A 21333-nucleotide genomic window follows, 5' to 3' on the forward strand; every position below is an offset into this window, starting at 1 on the left:
GATTAACGACATAATTTTAGGCCGTAATTAACATAATTGTGCATTAATAATCATCTAAACGAAACGATGGTGATCAATAAACAACTTGCTCTCCTTAATGTCACATGATTGTTTATTTATCGCTTAAAAAACCTTAATTGAAATGATTAAAATCAGGAAACAAACAATAGAAATTATTAAATAAGCAAACCAACTATAAACACTTTATATCAACAGTTAAAAGAAAACAGTTTAAAATGTAAGAGCTGCACAATAAGCCAGAAATATCACCTTTTACTCTGAAGAGATCCAGGAAACAGTTAGCAGTTAGCCACATTAGTAGTCAGTCACGTTAGCCGTAGTAGTTAGCCACTTTGGCAGTTAGCCACATTAGTAGTTATCACAATAGCCACGTTAGCAATTTGTCACGTTTGTAGTCAGTCACGTTAGAAGTTAGCCCTGTTGGTAGTCAGCCACGTTAACAGTTAAGTGTTAGCCTCGTTAGTAGTCACATTAACCGTTAGCCATGTTAGTAGTCACGTTAACCGTTAGCCATGTTAGTAGTTAGCCATGTTAGCTTGTCAAAGTCTTCTCTAAAGCTCGCGTGTCTCGTCAAGTTAATCACTAATGAGAATGAAAGTGAAGCGTTTCCCTCCAGAGGATTCAGACGTTGGTGAATTATTCACATTTATTCCAACAGATCACGAAGAGAAACGAGAAACCAGCGAGAAGAGTTCTAATAATAATTTGGAAGGTTTATAAGTCAATTAGATCTCTAAAAACTAAACGTTACTCTATTTTACTTTATTTTGATCGATTCCCAAAACAAATTCATGATTTTCCTTTTTGAAAAATAAATAATTTCTGTTTCATCGCCAGGAACGTCCGGTTCAGATCTGATGACGCTAACGGGGCCCCGTTAGCATCCACACGCTAACGGGTCCTCGTTAGCATCCAGACGCTAACGGGTCCTCGTTAGCATCCAGACGCACGAAGAGAAACTTTGGTTCCTTCAGAATCTCGTGAATAGTTTGTGTAAAAACTTTAATTATATAAATATTTTAACCCTTTAATGGCCGCGACAGACATTTATCTTAATGAAAACCGTAACGCTTTAAAGCTGAAGCCTTATTTAAATTACGTTTTAAATTGTAAAAGTTCTTTGTACATTTGTATCAAACACTTTATTTTTTTCCGTCGCCGTCTGAAAGAAAGAATCTTTTTTCGGCTCGACATTTAATTTTCTAGACTCTTTTCATAAATCCTTGTCCTCCCCCTCGGAGCGTCCTGATTGGTCCCTTTTCTTTTACATCCAATGGCAGAGCAGCAGCGAGGCGAGCAGCGAGGAGGCGGAGACGCAGAGCGACGGGAAGATGGCCGCCGCCCCCCCGCACTCCTTCGCATCTTCCTGAGAATAAAGATAAATATTTTATTCATTCAAGTACATCAAATCAGTATTTTATTAACTAAATATACTTATCCACTAGTATTTACTTTATTTAAATAAAATAATACAGCGAAAAATAGTTTATTTTGTGAAGAAAATATTGTTTTTATTTAATTTATTAAAATAAAAGCGTATAAATACTGATAGAAATATCTCATTAGTGCTCAAACAGAGTTAATAAAGCATTAAAGTCTTATTATTAATTTATTATAATCGTCTCTCTGTTCTGATGTTCTGTTGTTGACCCTCCAGCTTATTGAACATAAAGTAGTGACGAGGTGTGAGACCTCCAGCTTATTGAACATAAAGTAGTGATGAGGTGTGAGACCTCCAGCTTATTGAACATAAAGTAGTGATGAGGTGTGTGACCTCCAGCTTATTGAACATAAAGTAGTGATGAGGTGTGAGACCTCCAGCTTATTGAACATAAAGTAGTGATGAGGTGTGTGACCTCCATCTTATTGAACATAAAGTAGTGATGAGGTGTGAGACCTCCATCTTATTGAACATAAAGTAGTGATGAGGTGTGTGACCTCCATCTTATTGAACATAAAGTAGTGATGAGGTGTGTGACCTCCAGCTTATTGAACATAAAGTAGTAATGAGGTGTGTGACCTCCAGCTTATTGAACATAAAGTAGTGATGAGGTGTGAGACCTCCAGCTTATTGAACATAAAGTAGTGATGAGGTGTGTGACCTCCATCTTATTGAACATAAAGTAGTGATGAGGTGTGAGACCTCCATCTTATTGAACATAAAGTAGTAATGAGGTGTGTGACCTCCAGCTTATTGAACATAAAGTAGTAATGAGGTGTGTGACCTCCAGCTTATTGAACATAAAGTAGTGATGAGGTGTGTGACCTCCAGCTTATTGAATATAAAGTAGTGATGAGGTGTGAGACCTCCATCTTATTGAACATAAAGTAGTGATGAGGTGTGAGACCTCCAGCTTATTGAACATAAAGCAGTGATGAGGTGTGTGACCTCCAGCTTATTGAACATAAAGTAGTGATGAGGTGTGTGACCTCCAGCTTATTGAACATAAAGTAGTGATGAGGTGTGAGACCTCCAGCTTATTGAACATAAAGTAGTGATGAGGTGTGTGACCTCCAGCTTATTGAACATAAAGTAGTGATGAGGTGTGAGACCTCCATCTTATTGAACATAAAGTAGTGATGAGGTGTGTGACCTCCATCTTATTGAACATAAAGTAGTGATGAGGTGTGTGACCTCCATCTTATTGAACATAAAGTAGTGATGAGGTGTGTGACCTCCAGCTTATTGAACATAAAGTAGTGATGAGGTGTGTGACCTCCATCTTATTGAACATAAAGTAGTGATGAGGTGTGTGACCTCCAGCTTATTGAACATAAAGTAGTGATGAGGTGTGTGACCTCCATCTTATTGAACATAAAGTAGTGATGAGGTGTGTGACCTCCAGCTTATTGAATATAAAGTAGTGATGAGGTGTGAGACCTCCAGCTTATAGAACATAAAGCAGTGATGAGGTGTGTGACCTCCAGCGTATTGAACATAAAGTAGTAATGAGGTGTGTGACCTCCATCTTATTGAACATAAAGCAGTGATGAGGTGTGTGACCTCCAGCGTATTGAACATAAAGTAGTAATGAGGTGTGAGACCTCCATCTTATTGAACATAAAGCAGTGATGAGGTGTGAGACCTCCATCTTATTGAACATAAAGTAGTGATGAGGTGTGTGACCTCCATCTTATTGAACATAAAGTAGTGATGAGGTGTGAGACCTCCAGCTTATTGAACATAAAGTAGTGATGAGGTGTGAGACCTCCATCTTATTGAACATAAAGTAGTGATGAGGTGTGAGACCTCCATCTTATTGAACATAAAGTAGTGATGAGGTGTGTGACCTCCATCTTATTGAACATAAAGTAGTGATGAGGTGTGTGACCTCCATCTTATTGAACATAAAGTAGTGATGAGGTGTGAGACCTCCATCTTATTGAACATAAAGTAGTGATGAGGTGTGTGACCTCCATCTTATTGAACATAAAGTAGTGATGAGGTGTGAGACCTCCATCTTATTGAACATAAAGTAGTGATGAGGTGTGTGACCTCCATCTTATTGAACATAAAGTAGTGATGAGGTGTGAGACCTCCAGCTTATTGAACATAAAGTAGTGATGAGGTGTGTGACCTCCATCTTATTGAACATAAAGTAGTGATGAGGTGTGTGACCTCCAGCTTATTGAACATAAAGTAGTGATGAGGTGTGAGACCTCCAGCTTATTGAACATAAAGTAGTGATGAGGTGTGAGACCTCCAGCTTATTGAACATAAAGTAGTGATGAGGTGTGTGACCTCCAGCTTATTGAACATAAAGTAGTGATGAGGTGTGTGACCTCCAGCTTATTGAACATAAAGTAGTGATGAGGTGTGAGACCTCCAGCTTATTGAACATAAAGTAGTGATGAGGTGTGTGACCTCCATCTTATTGAACATAAAGTAGTGATGAGGTGTGTGACCTCCAGCTTATTGAACATAAAGTAGTGATGAGGTGTGAGACCTCCAGCTTATTGAACATAAAGTAGTGATGAGGTGTGAGACCTCCAGCTTATTGAACATAAAGTAGTGATGAGGTGTGTGACCTCCAGCTTATTGAACATAAAGTAGTGATGAGGTGTGAGACCTCCAGCTTATTGAACATAAAGTAGTGATGAGGTGTGAGACCTCCAGCTTATTGAACATAAAGTAGTGATGAGGTGTGTGACCTCCAGCTTATTGAACATAAAGTAGTGATGAGGTGTGAGACCTCCAGCTTATTGAACATAAAGTAGTGATGAGGTGTGTGACCTCCAGCTTATTGAACATAAAGTAGTGATGAGGTGTGTGACCTCCAGCTTATTGAACATAAAGTAGTGATGAGGTGTGTGACCTCCAGCTTATTGAACATAAAGTAGTGATGAGGTGTGACCTCCAGCTTATTGAACATAAAGTAGTGATGAGGTGTGAGACCTCCAGCTTATTGAACATAAAGTAGTGATGAGGTGTGAGACCTCCAGCGTATTGAACATAAAGTAGTGATGAGGTGTGAGACCTCCAGCTTATTGAACATAAAGTAGTGATGAGGTGTGAGACCTCCAGTTTATTGAACATAAAGTAGTGATGAGGTGTGTGACCTCCAGCTTATAGAACATAAAGTAGTGATGAGGTGTGTGACCTCCAGCTTATAGAACATAAAGCAGTGATGAGGTGTGTGACCTCCAGCTTATTGAACATAAAGTAGTGATGAGGTGTGAGACCTCCAGCTTATTGAACATAAAGTAGTGATGAGGTGTGTGACCTCCAGCTTATTGAACATAAAGTAGTGATGAGGTGTGACCTCCAGCTTATTGAACATAAAGTAGTGATGAGGTGTGAGACCTCCAGCTTATTGAACATAAAGTAGTGATGAGGTGTGAGACCTCCAGCTTATTGAACATAAAGTAGTGATGAGGTGTGTGACCTCCAGCTTATAGAACATAAAGTAGTGATGAGGTGTGAGACCTCCAGCTTATTGAACATAAAGTAGTGATGAGGTGTGTGACCTCCAGCTTATAGAACATAAAGCAGTGATGAGGTGTGTGACCTCCAGCTTATTGAACATAAAGTAGTGATGAGGTGTGTGACCTCCAGCTTATTGAACATAAAGTAGTGATGAGGTGTGAGACCTCCAGCTTATTGAACATAAAGTAGTGATGAGGTGTGTGACCTCCAGCTTATAGAACATAAAGCAGTGATGAGGTGTGTGACCTCCAGCTTATTGAACATAAAGTAGTGATGAGGTGTGTGACCTCCAGCTTATTGAACATAAAGTAGTGATGAGGTGTGAGACCTCCAGCTTATTGAACATAAAGTAGTGATGAGGTGTGAGACCTCCAGCTTATTGAACATAAAGCAGTGATGAGGTGTGTGACCTCCAGCTTATTGAACATAAAGTAGTGATGAGGTGTGTGACCTCCAGCTTATAGAACATAAAGCAGTGATGAGGTGTGTGACCTCCAGCTTATTGAACATAAAGTAGTGATGAGGTGTGTGACCTCCAGCTTATAGAACATAAAGTAGTGATGAGGTGTGAGACCTCCAGCTTATTGAACATAAAGTAGTGATGAGGTGTGTGACCTCCAGCTTATAGAACATAAAGTAGTGATGAGGTGTGAGACCTCCAGCTTATTGAACATAAAGTAGTGATGAGGTGTGTGACCTCCAGCTTATTGAACATAAAGTAGTGATGAGGTGTGAGACCTCCAGCTTATTGAACATAAAGCAGTGATGAGGTGTGTGACCTCCAGCTTATTGAACATAAAGTAGTGATGAGGTGTGTGACCTCCATCTTATTGAACATAAAGTAGTGATGAGGTGTGAGACCTCCAGCTTATTGAACATAAAGTAGTGATGAGGTGTGAGACCTCCAGCTTATAGAACATAAAGTAGTGATGAGGTGTGAGACCTCCAGCTTATTGAACATAAAGTAGTGATGAGGTGTGTGACCTCCAGCTTATAGAACATAAAGTAGTGATGAGGTGTGAGACCTCCAGCGTATTGAATATAAAGCAGTGATGAGGTGTGTGACCTCCATCTTATTGAATATAAAGCAGTGATGAGGTGTGTGACCTCCAGCTTATTGAACATAAAGTAGTGATGAGGTGTGTGACCTCCAGCTTATTGAACATAAAGTAGTGATGAGGTGTGAGACCTCCATCTTATTGAACATAAAGTAGTGATGAGGTGTGTGACCTCCAGCTTATTGAACATAAAGTAGTGATGAGGTGTGTGACCTCCAGTTTATTGAACATAAAGTAGTGATGAGGTGTGTGACCTCCATCTTATTGAACATAAAGTAGTGATGAGGTGTGTGACCTCCAGCGTATTGAATATAAAGTAGTGATGAGGTGTGTGACCTCCAGCTTATTGAACATAAAGCAGTGATGAGGTGTGTGACCTCCAGCTTATAGAACATAAAGTAGTGATGAGGTGTGAGACCTCCAGCTTATTGAACATAAAGCAGTGATGAGGTGTGTGACCTCCAGCTTATTGAACATAAAGCAGTGATGAGGTGTGAGACCTCCATCTTATTGAACATAAAGTAGTGATGAGGTGTGTGACCTCCAGCTTATTGAACATAAAGTAGTAATGAGGTGTGAGACCTCCAGCTTATTGAACATAAAGTAGTGATGAGGTGTGTGACCTCCAGCTTATTGAACATAAAGTAGTAATGAGGTGTGTGACCTCCAGCTTATTGAACATAAAGTAGTGATGAGGTGTGAGACCTCCAGCTTATTGAACATAAAGTAGTGATGAGGTGTGTGACCTCCAGCTTATTGAACATAAAGTAGTAATGAGGTGTGTGACCTCCAGCTTATTGAACATAAAGTAGTGATGAGGTGTGAGACCTCCAGCTTATTGAACATAAAGTAGTGATGAGGTGTGTGACCTCCATCTTATTGAACATAAAGTAGTGATGAGGTGTGAGACCTCCATCTTATTGAACATAAAGTAGTGATGAGGTGTGTGACCTCCAGCTTATTGAACATAAAGTAGTAATGAGGTGTGAGACCTCCAGCTTATTGAACATAAAGTAGTGATGAGGTGTGTGACCTCCAGCTTATTGAACATAAAGTAGTAATGAGGTGTGTGACCTCCAGCTTATTGAACATAAAGTAGTGATGAGGTGTGAGACCTCCATCTTATTGAACATAAAGTAGTGATGAGGTGTGTGACCTCCAGCTTATTGAACATAAAGTAGTAATGAGGTGTGTGACCTCCAGCTTATTGAACATAAAGTAGTGATGAGGTGTGAGACCTCCAGCTTATTGAACATAAAGTAGTGATGAGGTGTGTGACCTCCATCTTATTGAACATAAAGTAGTGATGAGGTGTGTGACCTCCATCTTATTGAACATAAAGTAGTAATGAGGTGTGTGACCTCCAGCTTATTGAACATAAAGTAGTGATGAGGTGTGTGACCTCCATCTTATTGAACATAAAGCAGTGATGAGGTGTGTGACCTCCAGCTTATTGAACATAAAGTAGTAATGAGGTGTGTGACCTCCATCTTATTGAACATAAAGTAGTGATGAGGTGTGAGACCTCCAGCTTATTGAACATAAAGTAGTGATGAGGTGTGTGACCTCCAGCTTATTGAACATAAAGCAGTGATGAGGTGTGTGACCTCCATCTTATTGAACATAAAGTAGTGATGAGGTGTGTGACCTCCAGCTTATTGAACATAAAGTAGTGATGAGGTGTGTGACCTCCAGCTTATTGAACATAAAGCAGTGATGAGGTGTGTGACCTCCAGCTTATTGAACATAAAGTAGTGATGAGGTGTGTGACCTCCATCTTATTGAACATAAAGTAGTGATGAGGTGTGTGACCTCCAGCTTATTGAACATAAAGCAGTGATGAGGTGTGTGACCTCCAGCTTATTGAACATAAAGCAGTGATGAGGTGTGTGACCTCCAGCTTATTGAACATAAAGCAGTGATGAGGTGTGTGACCTCCAGCTTATTGAACATAAAGCAGTGATGAGGTGTGTGACCTCCAGCTTATTGAACATAAAGTAGTGATGAGGTGTGAGACCTCCAGCTTATTGAACATAAAGCAGTGATGAGGTGTGAGACCTCCAGCTTATTGAACATAAAGCAGTGATGAGGTGTGTGACCTCCAGCTTATTGAACATAAAGCAGTGGTGACCTTGGGGTGGTAGGCGTGGCACGACTCCGGGCGCCGCCGCACCTTCTGGGACTTCATGCGGTTACACTTCACCGTGGCGTTATGTTCACTGGCGTCAAGGAAAACACGCCTCGCCTCCTCAACTCCTCGCCTCCTTAACTCTTCATCTTCTTTCCTCCTTAACTCCTCGTCTCCTTGCTTCTTTAACTCTTCGTCTCCTTAACTTCTCCTATCCTTAACTCCTCGCCTCCTTAACTCCTCGTCTCCTTGCTTCTTTAACTCTTCGTCTCCTTAACTTCTCCTATCCTTAACTCCTCGTCCCCTTATCTCCATTTCCTCAACTTCTCGCCTCCTTAACTCCTTGCCTCCTTAACTCCTCATCTACTTGCCTCCTTAACTCCTCTCCTTACTTCCTTAACTTCTGGTCCTGAACACATGACAGTAGTAGCCTCAGTGTGCAGTAACAGAGTGATGCCCACAGCCTCCAGCAGGGGGCGCTGCTGCTGCTGCTGATCCCCGTTTGAGTGACAGCTCTTAGCTCCGCCCCCAGAAGGATATACTTGATCTCCTTGGCGTCCAGCAGGATGGATTCGTACTGGCGGGAGCAGTCGCAGTCGGCCTGAGACACGACCATCAGCAGGTTACTGTCCGGCACCTGCTGCACCACGAACATCCTGGGATCAAGAATCAATAATCAATACACCTGCTGCACCACGAACATCCTGGGATCAAGAATCAATACACCTGCTGCACCACGAACATCCTGGAATCAATAATCAATACACCTGCTGCACCACGAACATCCTGGGATCAAGAATCAATAATCAATACACCTGCTGCACCACGAACATCCTGGGATCAAGAATCAATACACCTGCTGCACCACGAACATCCTGGAATCAATAATCAATACACCTGCTGCACCACGAACATCCTGGGATCAAGAATCAATAATCAATACACCTGCTGCACCACGAACATCCTGGGATCAAGAATCAATACACCTGCTGCACCACGAACATCCTGGGATCAAGAATCAATAATCAATACACCTGCTGCACCACGAACATAGAACTATGTAAATATATCAATATATATAACTATGTAACTATATAAATATATATAACTATGCCCGTGACGCCGGCCCTTTAAGAGCTCCTGCTCCAGGTAAATCTCACTGACGTTGATGTTTTCTGAATGGAGAAATAAACAGTACATGACTCCACCACCAGATGGCGCTGTTGGTGTATTTATACATGACAGCAGGTTATAGTACTAATACTTCACTTAGTACTTGTGTGTGTGTGTCTCTTACTTCTGGCAGCGTCCACACTTGATGAGGTTGTTGGCTTCTCTGACTGAAGAGTCGTACATGAAGCCAGGATACTGAGTGTCACACGGCTGGAGGACATCCACCTTCTTCTGCTTGTGACCTACACACAGAGACACACACATAGACACACGCACAGACACACACAGACACATAGACACACACACACAGACACACACATAGAGACACATAGACACACGCACAGACACACACAGACACATAGACACACACACACAGACAGACACAGAGACACACACACAGACACACACAGACACACACACGCAGACACACAGAGAGAGACACACACACAGACACACACATAGACACACGCACACACAGAGACACACACACAGACACACACACACACAGAGACAGACACACACACAGAGACACACACAGAGACACATAGAGACACACAGAGAGAGACACACACACAGACACACAGAGACACAGACACGCACAGACACACACACACACGCACACAGCATCAGTGTGTAGCTCTGTGTGTGAGTCTCTCAATGCGTGTCGTACTCACTGGCGTGATAGCCAGCTTTGGCTGAATGATGAAGATGATGACCACATGGAGGACACGCCCAGTGACGATGATGAAGATGATGACCACATGGAGGACACGCCCAGTGACGATGATGAAGATGACCACATGGAGGACACGCCCAGTGACGATGATGAAGACGATGATGACCACACGGAGGACACGCCCAGTGACGATGAAGATGACCACATGGAGGACACGCCCAGTGACGATGATGAAGACGATGATGACCACATGGAGGACACGCCCAGTGACGATGATGAAGATGACCACATGGAGGACACACCCAGTGACGATGATGAAGATGATGAAGACGATGATGACCACATGGAGGACATGCCCAGTGACGATGATGACCACATGGAGGACACGCCCAGTGAGGATGATGAAGATGATGAAGACGATGATGACCACATGGAGGACACGCCCAGTGACGATGATGAAGACGATGATGACAACATGGAGGACATGCCCAGTGAGGATGATGAAGATGAGGAGGATGGTGGCGAGGATGATGATGATGATGAAGACGAGGCCGCCATTTTTAAACAGAATGATTGTAAATTAAACATAAAGATGAAGAAAAACACAAATGTATATTTATGTTGTACTTGTACTTCATGGGAGTATTTACACCTCAGAGGTACATGTAGTACTTCTCACTGTACGAGATGAATTTGATGTACTTTAGCTGAAGTATATTTTTAAATGTATTTGTATTGATGAAGTATTAATTGATCAGAGTAAATACTTTAACGGAGTACTTGTACACTGTTGTACTTGTACACCGTTGTACTTCTCACCGTCCACGTAGTAGTCGGGGTGCCAGAGGCCCCAGAGGCTGAAGTCCAGCAGGAACCTGAAGGGGAAACAGAGCAGTCTGTGTACTCTGTGTACTCTGTGTATATTTAATCAACTTCCTGATTTCATAACTTAATATTTATATATATATATAACCTCAGTCAAATCGTACAGTTTAAAAATAAATCCTTATTGTTTATGAGTTTATGTATATTTATATTTAATTCTAATAACATCTTTAATTAAGTACAATAATTATATTTTATATCACTTGTTATCGTTTTCTATTAATATTATGAATAATTAAAATAATCCATATATATATGTATATACATATATATGTTATGTATATATATATATACAGGTGTATTTATATACATATATATGTATTTATGTATATATATTAGCGCTGTGAAAAATAACGCGTTAACTCAGTTAATTCAATTACAGGTTTAACTAGTTGTTTTTTTTAACGCATTTAACGCATGCGCAGAATGAGCTTCCAGTCCGTCTGTTGTTGGTCGTCTCTCCAGCAGCGTGTCATTCTGTCTCTAGTGTCGCGTTAACACGACTCCGATCTCCGTCTCGCGCGCCGCAGAGCTCGGATGCCGGCGTGTGCGCGCACAGAGGGACGAAAGAAAGTCACTTGCACCCCCCCCCCCCCCCCCCGTCAACAACTCTCCTCTCGGCCCTCGCGGCAGAGCTCCGATGCTGGCGCGCGCACTGGTGAGCAAGTTATGTGCCCCCCTGTGTATAAATGCAGGGCTCTCAAGTGTCACGCATTGAGCGTGAGACTCACGCATTTCCGTCTTAACTCACGCACTCCCGCCACACATCGTATTTCTCACGCTGAAAAAAACTCTCGGCTCTTTAATGTTTTAATGCAGGGGTGCTCAATATGTCGATCGCGGTCGCCGCAGAGCTTCCCCCTGTTATAATAGTTGGGGAAACACTGAAGTTGATAAGCGTGTCTTCTTGTCTGATCAATACGCAACTGTGAGGTGCGCGAATGGACCGAGCGGCCAGCTGCTGATCACTCACTCAACGAACAGACGGTTTTGGGAGCACCGAAGACCCATTTTGACCCAGGAAAAACCCTGAATGTATATATGGGATTAATCATGATTAATCCACAGAAACCTGTGATTAACCTGATTAAAAATTGTAATCGTTTCACAGCCCTAATATATATATATATTACATATTGTGTATATATAGATATATATTTCTGTATATTTCTATATATTTCTATACATATATATGTATGTATATACATACACTACCGTTCAAAAGTTTGGGGTCATCCAGACAATTTCGTGTCTTCCATGAAAACTCACTTTTATTTATCAAATGAATTGAAAATTGAATATAAAATATAGTCAAGACATTGACAAGGTTAGAAATAATGATTAATATTTGAAGTATTAATTTTGTTCTTCAAACTTCAAGCTCAAAGGAAGGCCAGTTGTATAGCTTATATCACCAGCATAACTGTTTTCAGCTGTGCTAACATAATTGCACAAGGGTTTTCTAATCATCCATTAGTCTTCTAAGGCGATTATCAAACACAATGTACCATTAGAACACTGGAGTGATCGTTGATGGAAATGGGCCTCTATACACCTCTGGAGATATTTCATTAGAAACCAGACGTTTCCACCTAGAATAGTCATTTACCACATTAACAATGTATAGAGGGTATTTTTGATTAATGTTATCTTTATTGAAAAAACAGTGCTTTACTTTGAAAAATAAAGACATTTCTAAGTGACCCCAAACTTGAACGGCAGTGTATATGTATATATATATATATATATATATATATATACAGACACAGTGTAAACATAAACAAGGAGAGGACTCGTACGTCAGAGCGTTGGAGAAGATCCACCTGGTCAACGCAGCCAGGCTGGACAACGGCTGCAGGAGGAACAACAACACAATATAACAACAACAACAACAACAACAAGTGGACCAGTGATTGACAGCTGACTCACGCTGAGGAGGCGACGCCCACTGCTGGCGTGATGATGGATGTTCTTACACATGGCCTGGTAGTCAAACAGAGACACCCTGCACACACACACACACACACACATGTACACAGACACACACACACACATGTACACAGACACACACATGTACACAGACACACACACACACACACACACACATGTACAGACACACACACACACATATACACAGACACACACAGACGCTCACGTTAACAAGAGGAACTATCAGGGCAAGATGAAGAAGAACTACTTCCTTTGTGTCAGTCGTACTTTTTGAACATTCCCATCTTGATGAGCGACGCCATCACAGAACCGTCGACTTCACCGAAGAAACGACCGACCTGAAACACACGAGAGTATACACCAATAAATACATTGTTATATATATATAGATTATATATATAGGTATATAATAATGTATATATATTATATATATATAATAATATACATATAGAATATTATATATATATATAATATATTAATATGTATATAATAATGTATATATATATTATTTATATATTATATATATAATAATTTATATATATATATTAATTATATATATATATTGTTATAATATATATGATATACATATAGAATATTATATATATTATTATATATAATAATATACATATATTATATATATATAATAATATACATATAGAATATTATATATATATTAATTATATATATATATATTATATATATAATAATATACAGGACTGTCTCAGAAAATTAGAATATTGTGATAAAGTTCTTTATTTTCTGTAATGCAATTAAAAAAACAAAAATGTCATGCATTCTGGATTCATTACAAGTCAACTGAAATATTGCAAGCCTTTTATTCTTTTAATATTGCTGATTATGGCTTACAGCTTAAGAAAACTCTAAAATCCTATCTCATAAAATTTGAATATTTCCTCAGATCAAGTAAAAAAAAAGATTTATAACAGCAAAACAAAATCAAACATTTGAAAATGTGTTTCCAGGTGTTTCGAGTTAATTAGACGATTCAAGTGATTTGTTTAATACCCTACTCGTATACTTTTTCATGATATTCTAATATTTAGAGATAGGATATTTGAGTTTTCTTAAGCTGTAAGCCATAATCAGCAATATTAAAAGAATAAAAGGCTTGCAATATTTCAGTTGATTTGTAATGAATCCAGAATGCATGACATTTTTGTTTTTAATTGCATTTTAGAAATATATTACTCTGTATATATATAATATATATATGATATACATAGAATATTATATATGTATTAATTATATATATATTATTATATATATATTATATATATAATAATATATATGTATTAGATATATTATTTGTCTATATATATAATAATATATTTATATATATAATAATGTATATATATTATATATATAATAATATACATATATAATATTATATATATATATTAATTATATATATATTATTATATATATATATAATAATATATATGTATTAGATATATTATTTGTCTATATATATATAATATATACAAATTATTATACATATATATATATTTATATATATATATATATATATCGGTCTATAGAGCGACGCCGTCACTGAAGACCAGGACCAGCTTGAGGCCTCCAGGACTACACTGAGCCCGGTTCAGGACCAGATGAAGTCCCTCACGGTGACATCAGGACATTATTGGACACGATAGTTGAGGAGGACCCGCCTCCTGCAGCAGCTCATTGGACAAACAGACAACCAATGAGGAGCTCTGCTTTTCTTCCGGTCAGCAACGAATTCCTGTCCCGGAGGATTAAATTTATGTACCGAGCTGCACCTTCACACACCAGCACCGGCTCTGGAGGGGGGGGGGGAATGTAAAGCTCAGCAGAAACCTCCAGGAGGCCGTTTGTCATCACACCTGCTGGCCGAGGCCCCGGGGGGCCACACTGGAGACATTTATTATAGCTTCGTCAAACATAGAAGAACAAAATGCTGCATGTGTTAAAGCTGCATTCTCTCTCCTGACCACCAGGGGGCGACTCCTCTGGCTGTATAGAAGTCTATGCTTCATGTGTTAAAGCTGCATTCTCTCTCCTGGCCACCAGGGGGCGACTCCTCTGACTGATTTACGGCTCAGACCTCCACGTTGTTGCGTAAGAGACGAGGCGGCTCTGCACACGTGCAGCTCCGCCTCCAGCTGGACGCCGTTTGACCTTCTCAGCCTCACAGATATCTCAGATAAACATCATCCGGCCTCGGGGGTCACGCCACAGACGTCACGGGTTCGATTCCCGGTAGCAACAGAACCACGAGCCGAGGCTCCAGAGATATGGAAGTCGACATGTGTTCATGGATCCTCGTTAATCCTCCTCAACACGGAGTTAATCCAGAGCTAACGAGCAGCTGGGGTCAAGGTACGGAAGCCCATTGGGGTCAAGAAAATAAATCAATATAAAAAGAGAAATGTGTCAAAATATTTCTCAAATATAGTGAATCAGTTACAAATATAATTGTAATATTTAAAATGTGTAATAAGTTTTTAATTACATCCAATAATTATACAAATTAGATAAAAATATTTTATATAACATTTCTTCACAATAAAAAAATATTATTTGTATTTAAATACATTTAATAATTAGACGTAGTAAATACAAATATTGAATAGGAAATGTTACAATAATTTTGTATTTATTTATTCAAAATAAATAATTTTATTTTCAGCTTACATTTTTTGTAGAAATTACGATTTTTAAAGAGAATAAGTTTTACAAAATCACAATAATAAGTTAGATAGATTTAATGTATTTGGGTTTTGGTCAAATTTAAATAAATGAGATTGACTGAAGGAGAGTTTTTTTCTTCAAACGGATCAAAACAGCCACGTTTAAGCCCCGCCCACATCAGATGAGGTCATCAGGTGCAGCAGCTGCTATAGTTAACCACTAATGCGCCACACACACACACACACACACACAGATTAAAACCACAACGTCCACATGTTCACGAGCCGCCCGACGACCCCAAAACTCATCGTCACTAGAACGACCTTGAATGACCCCGAGCCGAGCGCTCACATTTCATACACAACAAGAATTCAGAGAACTTCTTCTGCAGCTTTCCTATAAATGTATATATTTAATTAAATTTATATATAAATATATTCAAATATATGTATAAATGTATATTTTAATATACAGGACTGTCTCAGAAAATTAGAATATTGTGATAAAGTTCTTTATTTTCTGTAATGCAATTAAAAAAACAAAAATGTCATGCATTCTGGATTCATTACAAATCAACTGAAATATTGCAAGCCTTTTATTCTTTTAATATTGCTGATTATGGCTTACAGCTTAAGAAAACTCTAAAATCCTATCTCATAAAATTTTAATATTTCCTCAGACCAAGTAAAAAAAAAGATTTATAACAGCTGAGTGTTTGTCAAGGCTCAGGAAACCCTTGCAGGTGTTTCGAGTTAATTAGACAATTCAAGTGATTTGTTTAATACCCTACTAGTATACTTTTTCATGATATTCTAATATTTAGAGATAGGATATTTGAGTTTTCTTAAGCTGTAAGCCATAATCAGCAATAAATCAGAATAAAAGGCTTGCAATATTTCAGTTGATTTGTAATGAATCCAGAATGCATGACATTTTTGTTTTTTTAATTGCATTACAGAAAATAAAGAACTTCATCACAATATTCAAATTTTCTGAGACAGTCCTGTATATGAAGATATATTTCAATATAAATATATATATTTAAATAAATATAAAAATAAATAAATATATGAATATATAAATAAAATGTAAAAAATATATAAATCTAAATATACATAATTATATAAATGTAAATATATGTATACGTGTGTGTGTGTGTACAGCTGTGAGGAGTCCCACCTCGCTCCTCTCCTTTGAAAGCACCACGAAGCCGTTGTTGTCGACCAGGAAACAGTTCAGATCCTGAGCAGGAAGCAGAAGTGATTGGAGTTTTTCAAAATAAAAGCAGTGGCGCGCGGTGAGGAGGGGGAGTACTCACAGCGCTCTCGCAGCTGAGAGGACACACGCCTTCGATGGCTGAGCACTGAGAGAAGAGGAGAGGGTCAGAGGTCAGAGGTCACAGGCTTTAGTCTGTTAAGGTTTCCATACATTAATCAATAATCAGCGTTTACTCACGTCTGTGTCGCTGGGCTGGAAGAGTCGAGGAAGACGAGGAGGAAGAAAAGAACGAAACACAAACGAGAGAATATTATAAAAATACTAATTTAAAGAAACATTACATCATCGTACTCAAAACAGCAGCGATGTGTGTGTGTGTGTGTGAATGTATGTGTGCATGTGTGGGTGAGAGTATGAGTGTGTGTGTTTATGTGAGTGTGTGTATGTATGTGTCCATGTGTGTATATGTGTGTGTCTATGCGTGTCTGTGTGTATTTGTGTGTGTCTATGTGTGTGTATGTCTGTGTGTGTCTATGTGTGTCTTTGTGTGTGTATATGTGTGTGTATATGTGTGTGTGTCATTCTTCAAACTTCACTTATGAAGTAAAGTTTAATTTTAGGATTTCTCGTTCTGAGGTTACGCTCAAAGAGGAACACCGGGGGTCGCCGCTTCAAAATAAAAGTTTTTCAAATAAGAAAAACAACAGGGGACCTTTATTGTGAAAGATATATTTAAAAAACGTGGTCAACTAATTGTAAGCGTCAATTAATCAAACTGAGTGGCAACCAGATAATTAAATATGAATTAGTGCAGCATAACAGCAGCTTTTATTGTGAAAAATAAATTAACTCTGTTCATCAGTCATCTTGAAAAAAGGCAAATAAAACCACCCAAAAACCAGCAACGATCTGATTGGTGGAAACAAATTAAATAATATAAAGCGACTGAGGAGCTTTTATTTTGGTCTCTGAGGAGCCACTTCCTGTTTCATCTTAATGTGAAAAGTCAAAAGACTTAATGGAGCCAATTAACGGGCTCTGCTCCCTCATGACGGGGGTCACCGGACGCTTTTAATGCTCCGGAAGCCAATGAGAGAATCTGATTGGCTGCTCGTGACTTCCTATTGGACGACAGAACGGACTGATCGGAGGTCAAAGGTCACGTCCTCGGCTCACCTGCTTGGCGACGGCCCAGAACAACTTCTCCAGAAAATCCAAGGACATCTGCAGCCCGATAGCTAAAAATAGAAAACACACACACACACACACACACACACACACACACACAGAGACACACACACACACAGAGACACACACACACACACACAGAGACACACACACACACACACACACACACACACACACAGAGACACACACATTGAAGCTCTGCAGAGCTGAACCGTTTGCTGTGTTCAGCTCCATGTGTCCTAATGAAGGGTCGTAAATGTGTGTGTGTGTGTGTGTTAGTGTCTGTGTGTGTTTGTGTGTGTGTCTGTGTGTGTACCAGTGTGTGTGTCTGTGTGTTAGTGTGTGTGTCTTCACTAAATGTACTTCGGTAACGATGCTTTTATTTTGAAGAGTCTCTCTCCCAACAGTTCAGTTCAACTGAAGCAGACAAAGATCCTCCGAGCAGCTGATCGAGAGAGTTTAGAAACAGGAAGCTCACTTTTAAATAGAAAATAGCTTCCTGTTTCAGAGTTTCACAATAAAAGGAATACTGAACCATTAACAATGTAAACAGTTAAAACAGCTTCAACCTCTTCAATCGATACGTACCGATCAATAATGAAAACAACAACAGGAAGTTAAACTATTTCAAACGTAAATAAAACATCTGGTGACTGATTTTTTTTATCAAAGGAAAGAAGAAAACATATCAAAATAAAAGCTGATTGATAACTTTCAGCAAACAGAAGTTCTTGTGACCTTCTGGTGAAAAAAGCCTCTCGGCAGACTCCTTTCCTCTCCTCTCCTCTCCTCTCCTTTCCTCTCCTCTCCTCTCCTTCCTCTCTTCCCCGTCCTTATCGCCGCCCTTCAGCGCCGCAGCTGCTTCTGCTGCAGTCTGCAGTCTGAACGAGTGCGATCATTCACACGCTCTTATTCTGGCGGGGAGGTCGACTCCGGGAGTCCACGCCGAATGAATCTCCGTCGCTGTTGATCGTCACGGCGATTAAACTTTTATGGGCCAATGTTCTACCAGCACGGGTCTGTTAACTTCAGCTTCCACACATGAGGACTTCTATACAACCAGAGTCGCCCCCTGGTGGTCAGGAGAGAGAATGCAGCTTTAACACATGAAGAATACTTCTATACAACCAGAGGAGTCGCCCCCTGGTGGTCAGGAGAGAGAATGCAGATTTTACACATGAAGGATAGACTTCTATACAACCAGAGGAGTCGCCCCCTGGTGGTCAGGAGAGAGAATGCAGCTTTTACACATGAAGAATAGACTTCTATACAACCAGAGGAGTCGCCCCCTGGTGGTCAGGAGAGAGAATGCAGCTTTAACACATGAAGCATAGACTTCTATACAACCAGAGGAGTCGCCCCCTGGTGGTCAGGAGAGAGAATGCAGCTTTAAAACATGAATAATAGACAATCTAACATTTAACTGATAACAACAATGAGTCTCTCTGTCTCTCTCTGCAACACTCTGCTGTTACTATTTATGTCAAACTCTGCTTTAATGCACATTACACACTCCGTACAACACACACACACACACCATTAGCGGCAGCATGTGGCCTCTCTCTCTCCCTCTCTCTCTCTCTCTCTCCCTCTCTCCTCTCTCTCTCTCTCTCTCTCTCTCCCTCTCTCCCTCTCTCTCTCTCCCTCCCTCTCTCCCTCTCTCCCTCCCTCAGCAGGTTGGGTGTCAGCAGGTTGAGCTCAGAGTCGATCGGAGCAGCGATGAGGACGGAGAGGAGGAAGACGACGAAGACGAGAGGCTCCTGATCCGCAGAATAAACCTCCGGACCGAGCCGGCTGCCGGTCTCTGGTTTCCAAGAGGCGTTCAGGGACCCGGTTCTAACGGGGGTCTGTCGGGTCCCGCTCCTCGGGGACCAGGTCTGGTTTCTGGACTCAGATCCAGACGGAGGAGCTCCAGGTCTGAAGCAGCAGATGGTGAGCGGGCTGAAGGCACGGCATCCTGCATGTGCATTCAACGTGTGTGTCCGTCCTGTGTGTGTGTGTGTGTGTGTGTGAAGTAAGTTGACTGTCCAGTGTTTTTCCTCATTTTGAGTCCTTGTAGTTCAAAGGAAGTCTCAACGCTCCAGAACACTGAACCGGCAGCTCGGAATTATTCTCATTGACAATAAATGTTGATTAAGTCAATTCATGGTTTTATTTTCAAAATGTACAATATATATATATATATATATATATGAAAATATATATATATATATATATTTTCATAGATATATATATGTTTTCATTTATATTTATATATATAAATGAAAACATCCTCGTGTCCTGGAGGTTTTATTTGTGCACGAGGCACACGGAGTCCACAGGGACCAGAACCAGGACCTCAACCCGTCCAGGACCTCTGGACCTCGGCTTGAGACCGGACCCGGATGGGCTCAGGTCCAAGGGGGTCGGGTGTGAAACCCAGCAGAGGACGAACGCCCCAAAACCAGGACGTCCACGCGGAACCATAGGATTGTTTATGTCCACATACTTTTGTCCATGTTGTGTCTGGCTGTGCTTTTAAGAGAGAGAGAGACTAAACGCATGTGTGTGTGTGGGGGACCTGGTTGTTTCCTCTGGTTCCCTCAGCGTGGTGCTGCAGTGTGTTGGTGCTTCAGGGCCTTTTGGACCGAACGCTCGGCTGCTTCGTTGTCAGGCTGTTCGGATGGAAAGTGTGTGTGTGTGTGTGGGGGGGGGGGCCTGTCAGAGGCCATTAAGCAGCTCGCGGGACGCCACGCTAGACCGGAGCGATGCACTGCGGACGAGGAGGGGAACGCCACATCGACTTCAACGACACGATCCTCACAGGGGAGCTTACAATACACAAAACAATCCACGACGTCCAGAAATAAATAAATAAAGTCTACGATTCACGTGTTGAAGCTGCATTCTCTCTCCTGACCACCAGGGGGCTCCTCTGGTTGTATAGAAGTCTATGAGTAAATGACCCGTGTGAGACCAGTGAGGTCTAAATGTCGGCAGCTTTCAGCGTAACTCAGTCGTGAGGCGTTCGCTGTCGTCTTCTAAAGATACGGGTTAGAAGTTCCCTCCGGGGTGAAGCTTGAGTTTAGGTGAAAGCGACCGGCCTCTCGCCCTCTCGGCCTCTGGCCCTCTCGCCCTCTCGGCCTCTCGCCCTCTCGCCCTCTCGCCCTCTCGCCCTCCCCTTTATCTCCCTCCTCCACCTCTCCTCCCCTTTATCTCCCTCCTCCACCTCTCCTCCCCTTTATCTCCCTCCTCCACCTCTCCACCTCTCCTCCCCTTTATCTCCCTCCTCCACCTGCATTGTGACTCCTGCCTGTGACGTCGGTGGGGCCCTGAAGGCACCTTCCTCACCGTTTTCTTTTGGCGTCTTTGTGCCGACGTAACAAAAGACGAGGCGGCTGCAGGCGCAGCTGGAGAGAGACGAAGACCAGAGAAT

At 40.8% G+C, this 21333-nt stretch overlaps 1 protein-coding gene and 1 long non-coding RNA gene across 5 annotated transcripts in view; one reads left to right on the forward strand and one right to left on the reverse strand.

The window, feature by feature from the left end:
* Positions 1-94: 94 nt before the first annotated feature.
* Positions 95-21333, reverse strand: part of LOC130195260 (voltage-dependent calcium channel subunit alpha-2/delta-4-like) — an 86484-nt gene continuing 65245 nt past the window's right edge. For 2 of the 4 annotated variants that reach the window (XR_008832038.1, XR_008832037.1), the window contains exons 27-38: positions 17907-17968; positions 16968-16982; positions 16831-16875; positions 16692-16754; positions 13086-13156; positions 12798-12873; positions 12668-12720; positions 10803-10858; positions 9982-10002; positions 9432-9549; positions 8138-8790; positions 95-1387 (exon numbers count right to left, since the gene is read on the reverse strand). Coding sequence is in view for 2 of the 4 variants with exons in the window: in XM_056416701.1 (XP_056272676.1) it covers positions 1286-1387; positions 8138-8220; positions 8675-8790; positions 9432-9549; positions 9982-10002; positions 10803-10858; positions 12668-12720; positions 12798-12873; positions 13086-13156; positions 16692-16754; positions 16831-16875; positions 16968-16982; positions 17907-17968 (881 nt within the window). In the remaining 2 variants the exon portion in view is untranslated. Of the gene's footprint in view, positions 1388-8137; positions 8791-9111; positions 9140-9431; positions 9550-9981; positions 10003-10802; positions 10859-12667; positions 12721-12797; positions 12874-13085; positions 13157-16691; positions 16755-16830; positions 16876-16967; positions 16983-17906; positions 17969-21333 lie in introns of those variants that run through there. The other 2 variants (XM_056416701.1, XM_056416700.1) reach the window with 2 other exon arrangements.
* On the forward strand, positions 8137-9347 carry LOC130195298 (uncharacterized). Its single transcript, XR_008832044.1, has 2 exons — positions 8137-8215; positions 8670-9347. It is a non-coding gene; the product is annotated as an uncharacterized LOC130195298 (long non-coding RNA).

Source organism: Pseudoliparis swirei, chromosome 6, assembly GCF_029220125.1.
Source record: "Pseudoliparis swirei isolate HS2019 ecotype Mariana Trench chromosome 6, NWPU_hadal_v1, whole genome shotgun sequence".
NCBI lineage: Eukaryota > Metazoa > Chordata > Actinopteri > Perciformes > Liparidae > Pseudoliparis > Pseudoliparis swirei.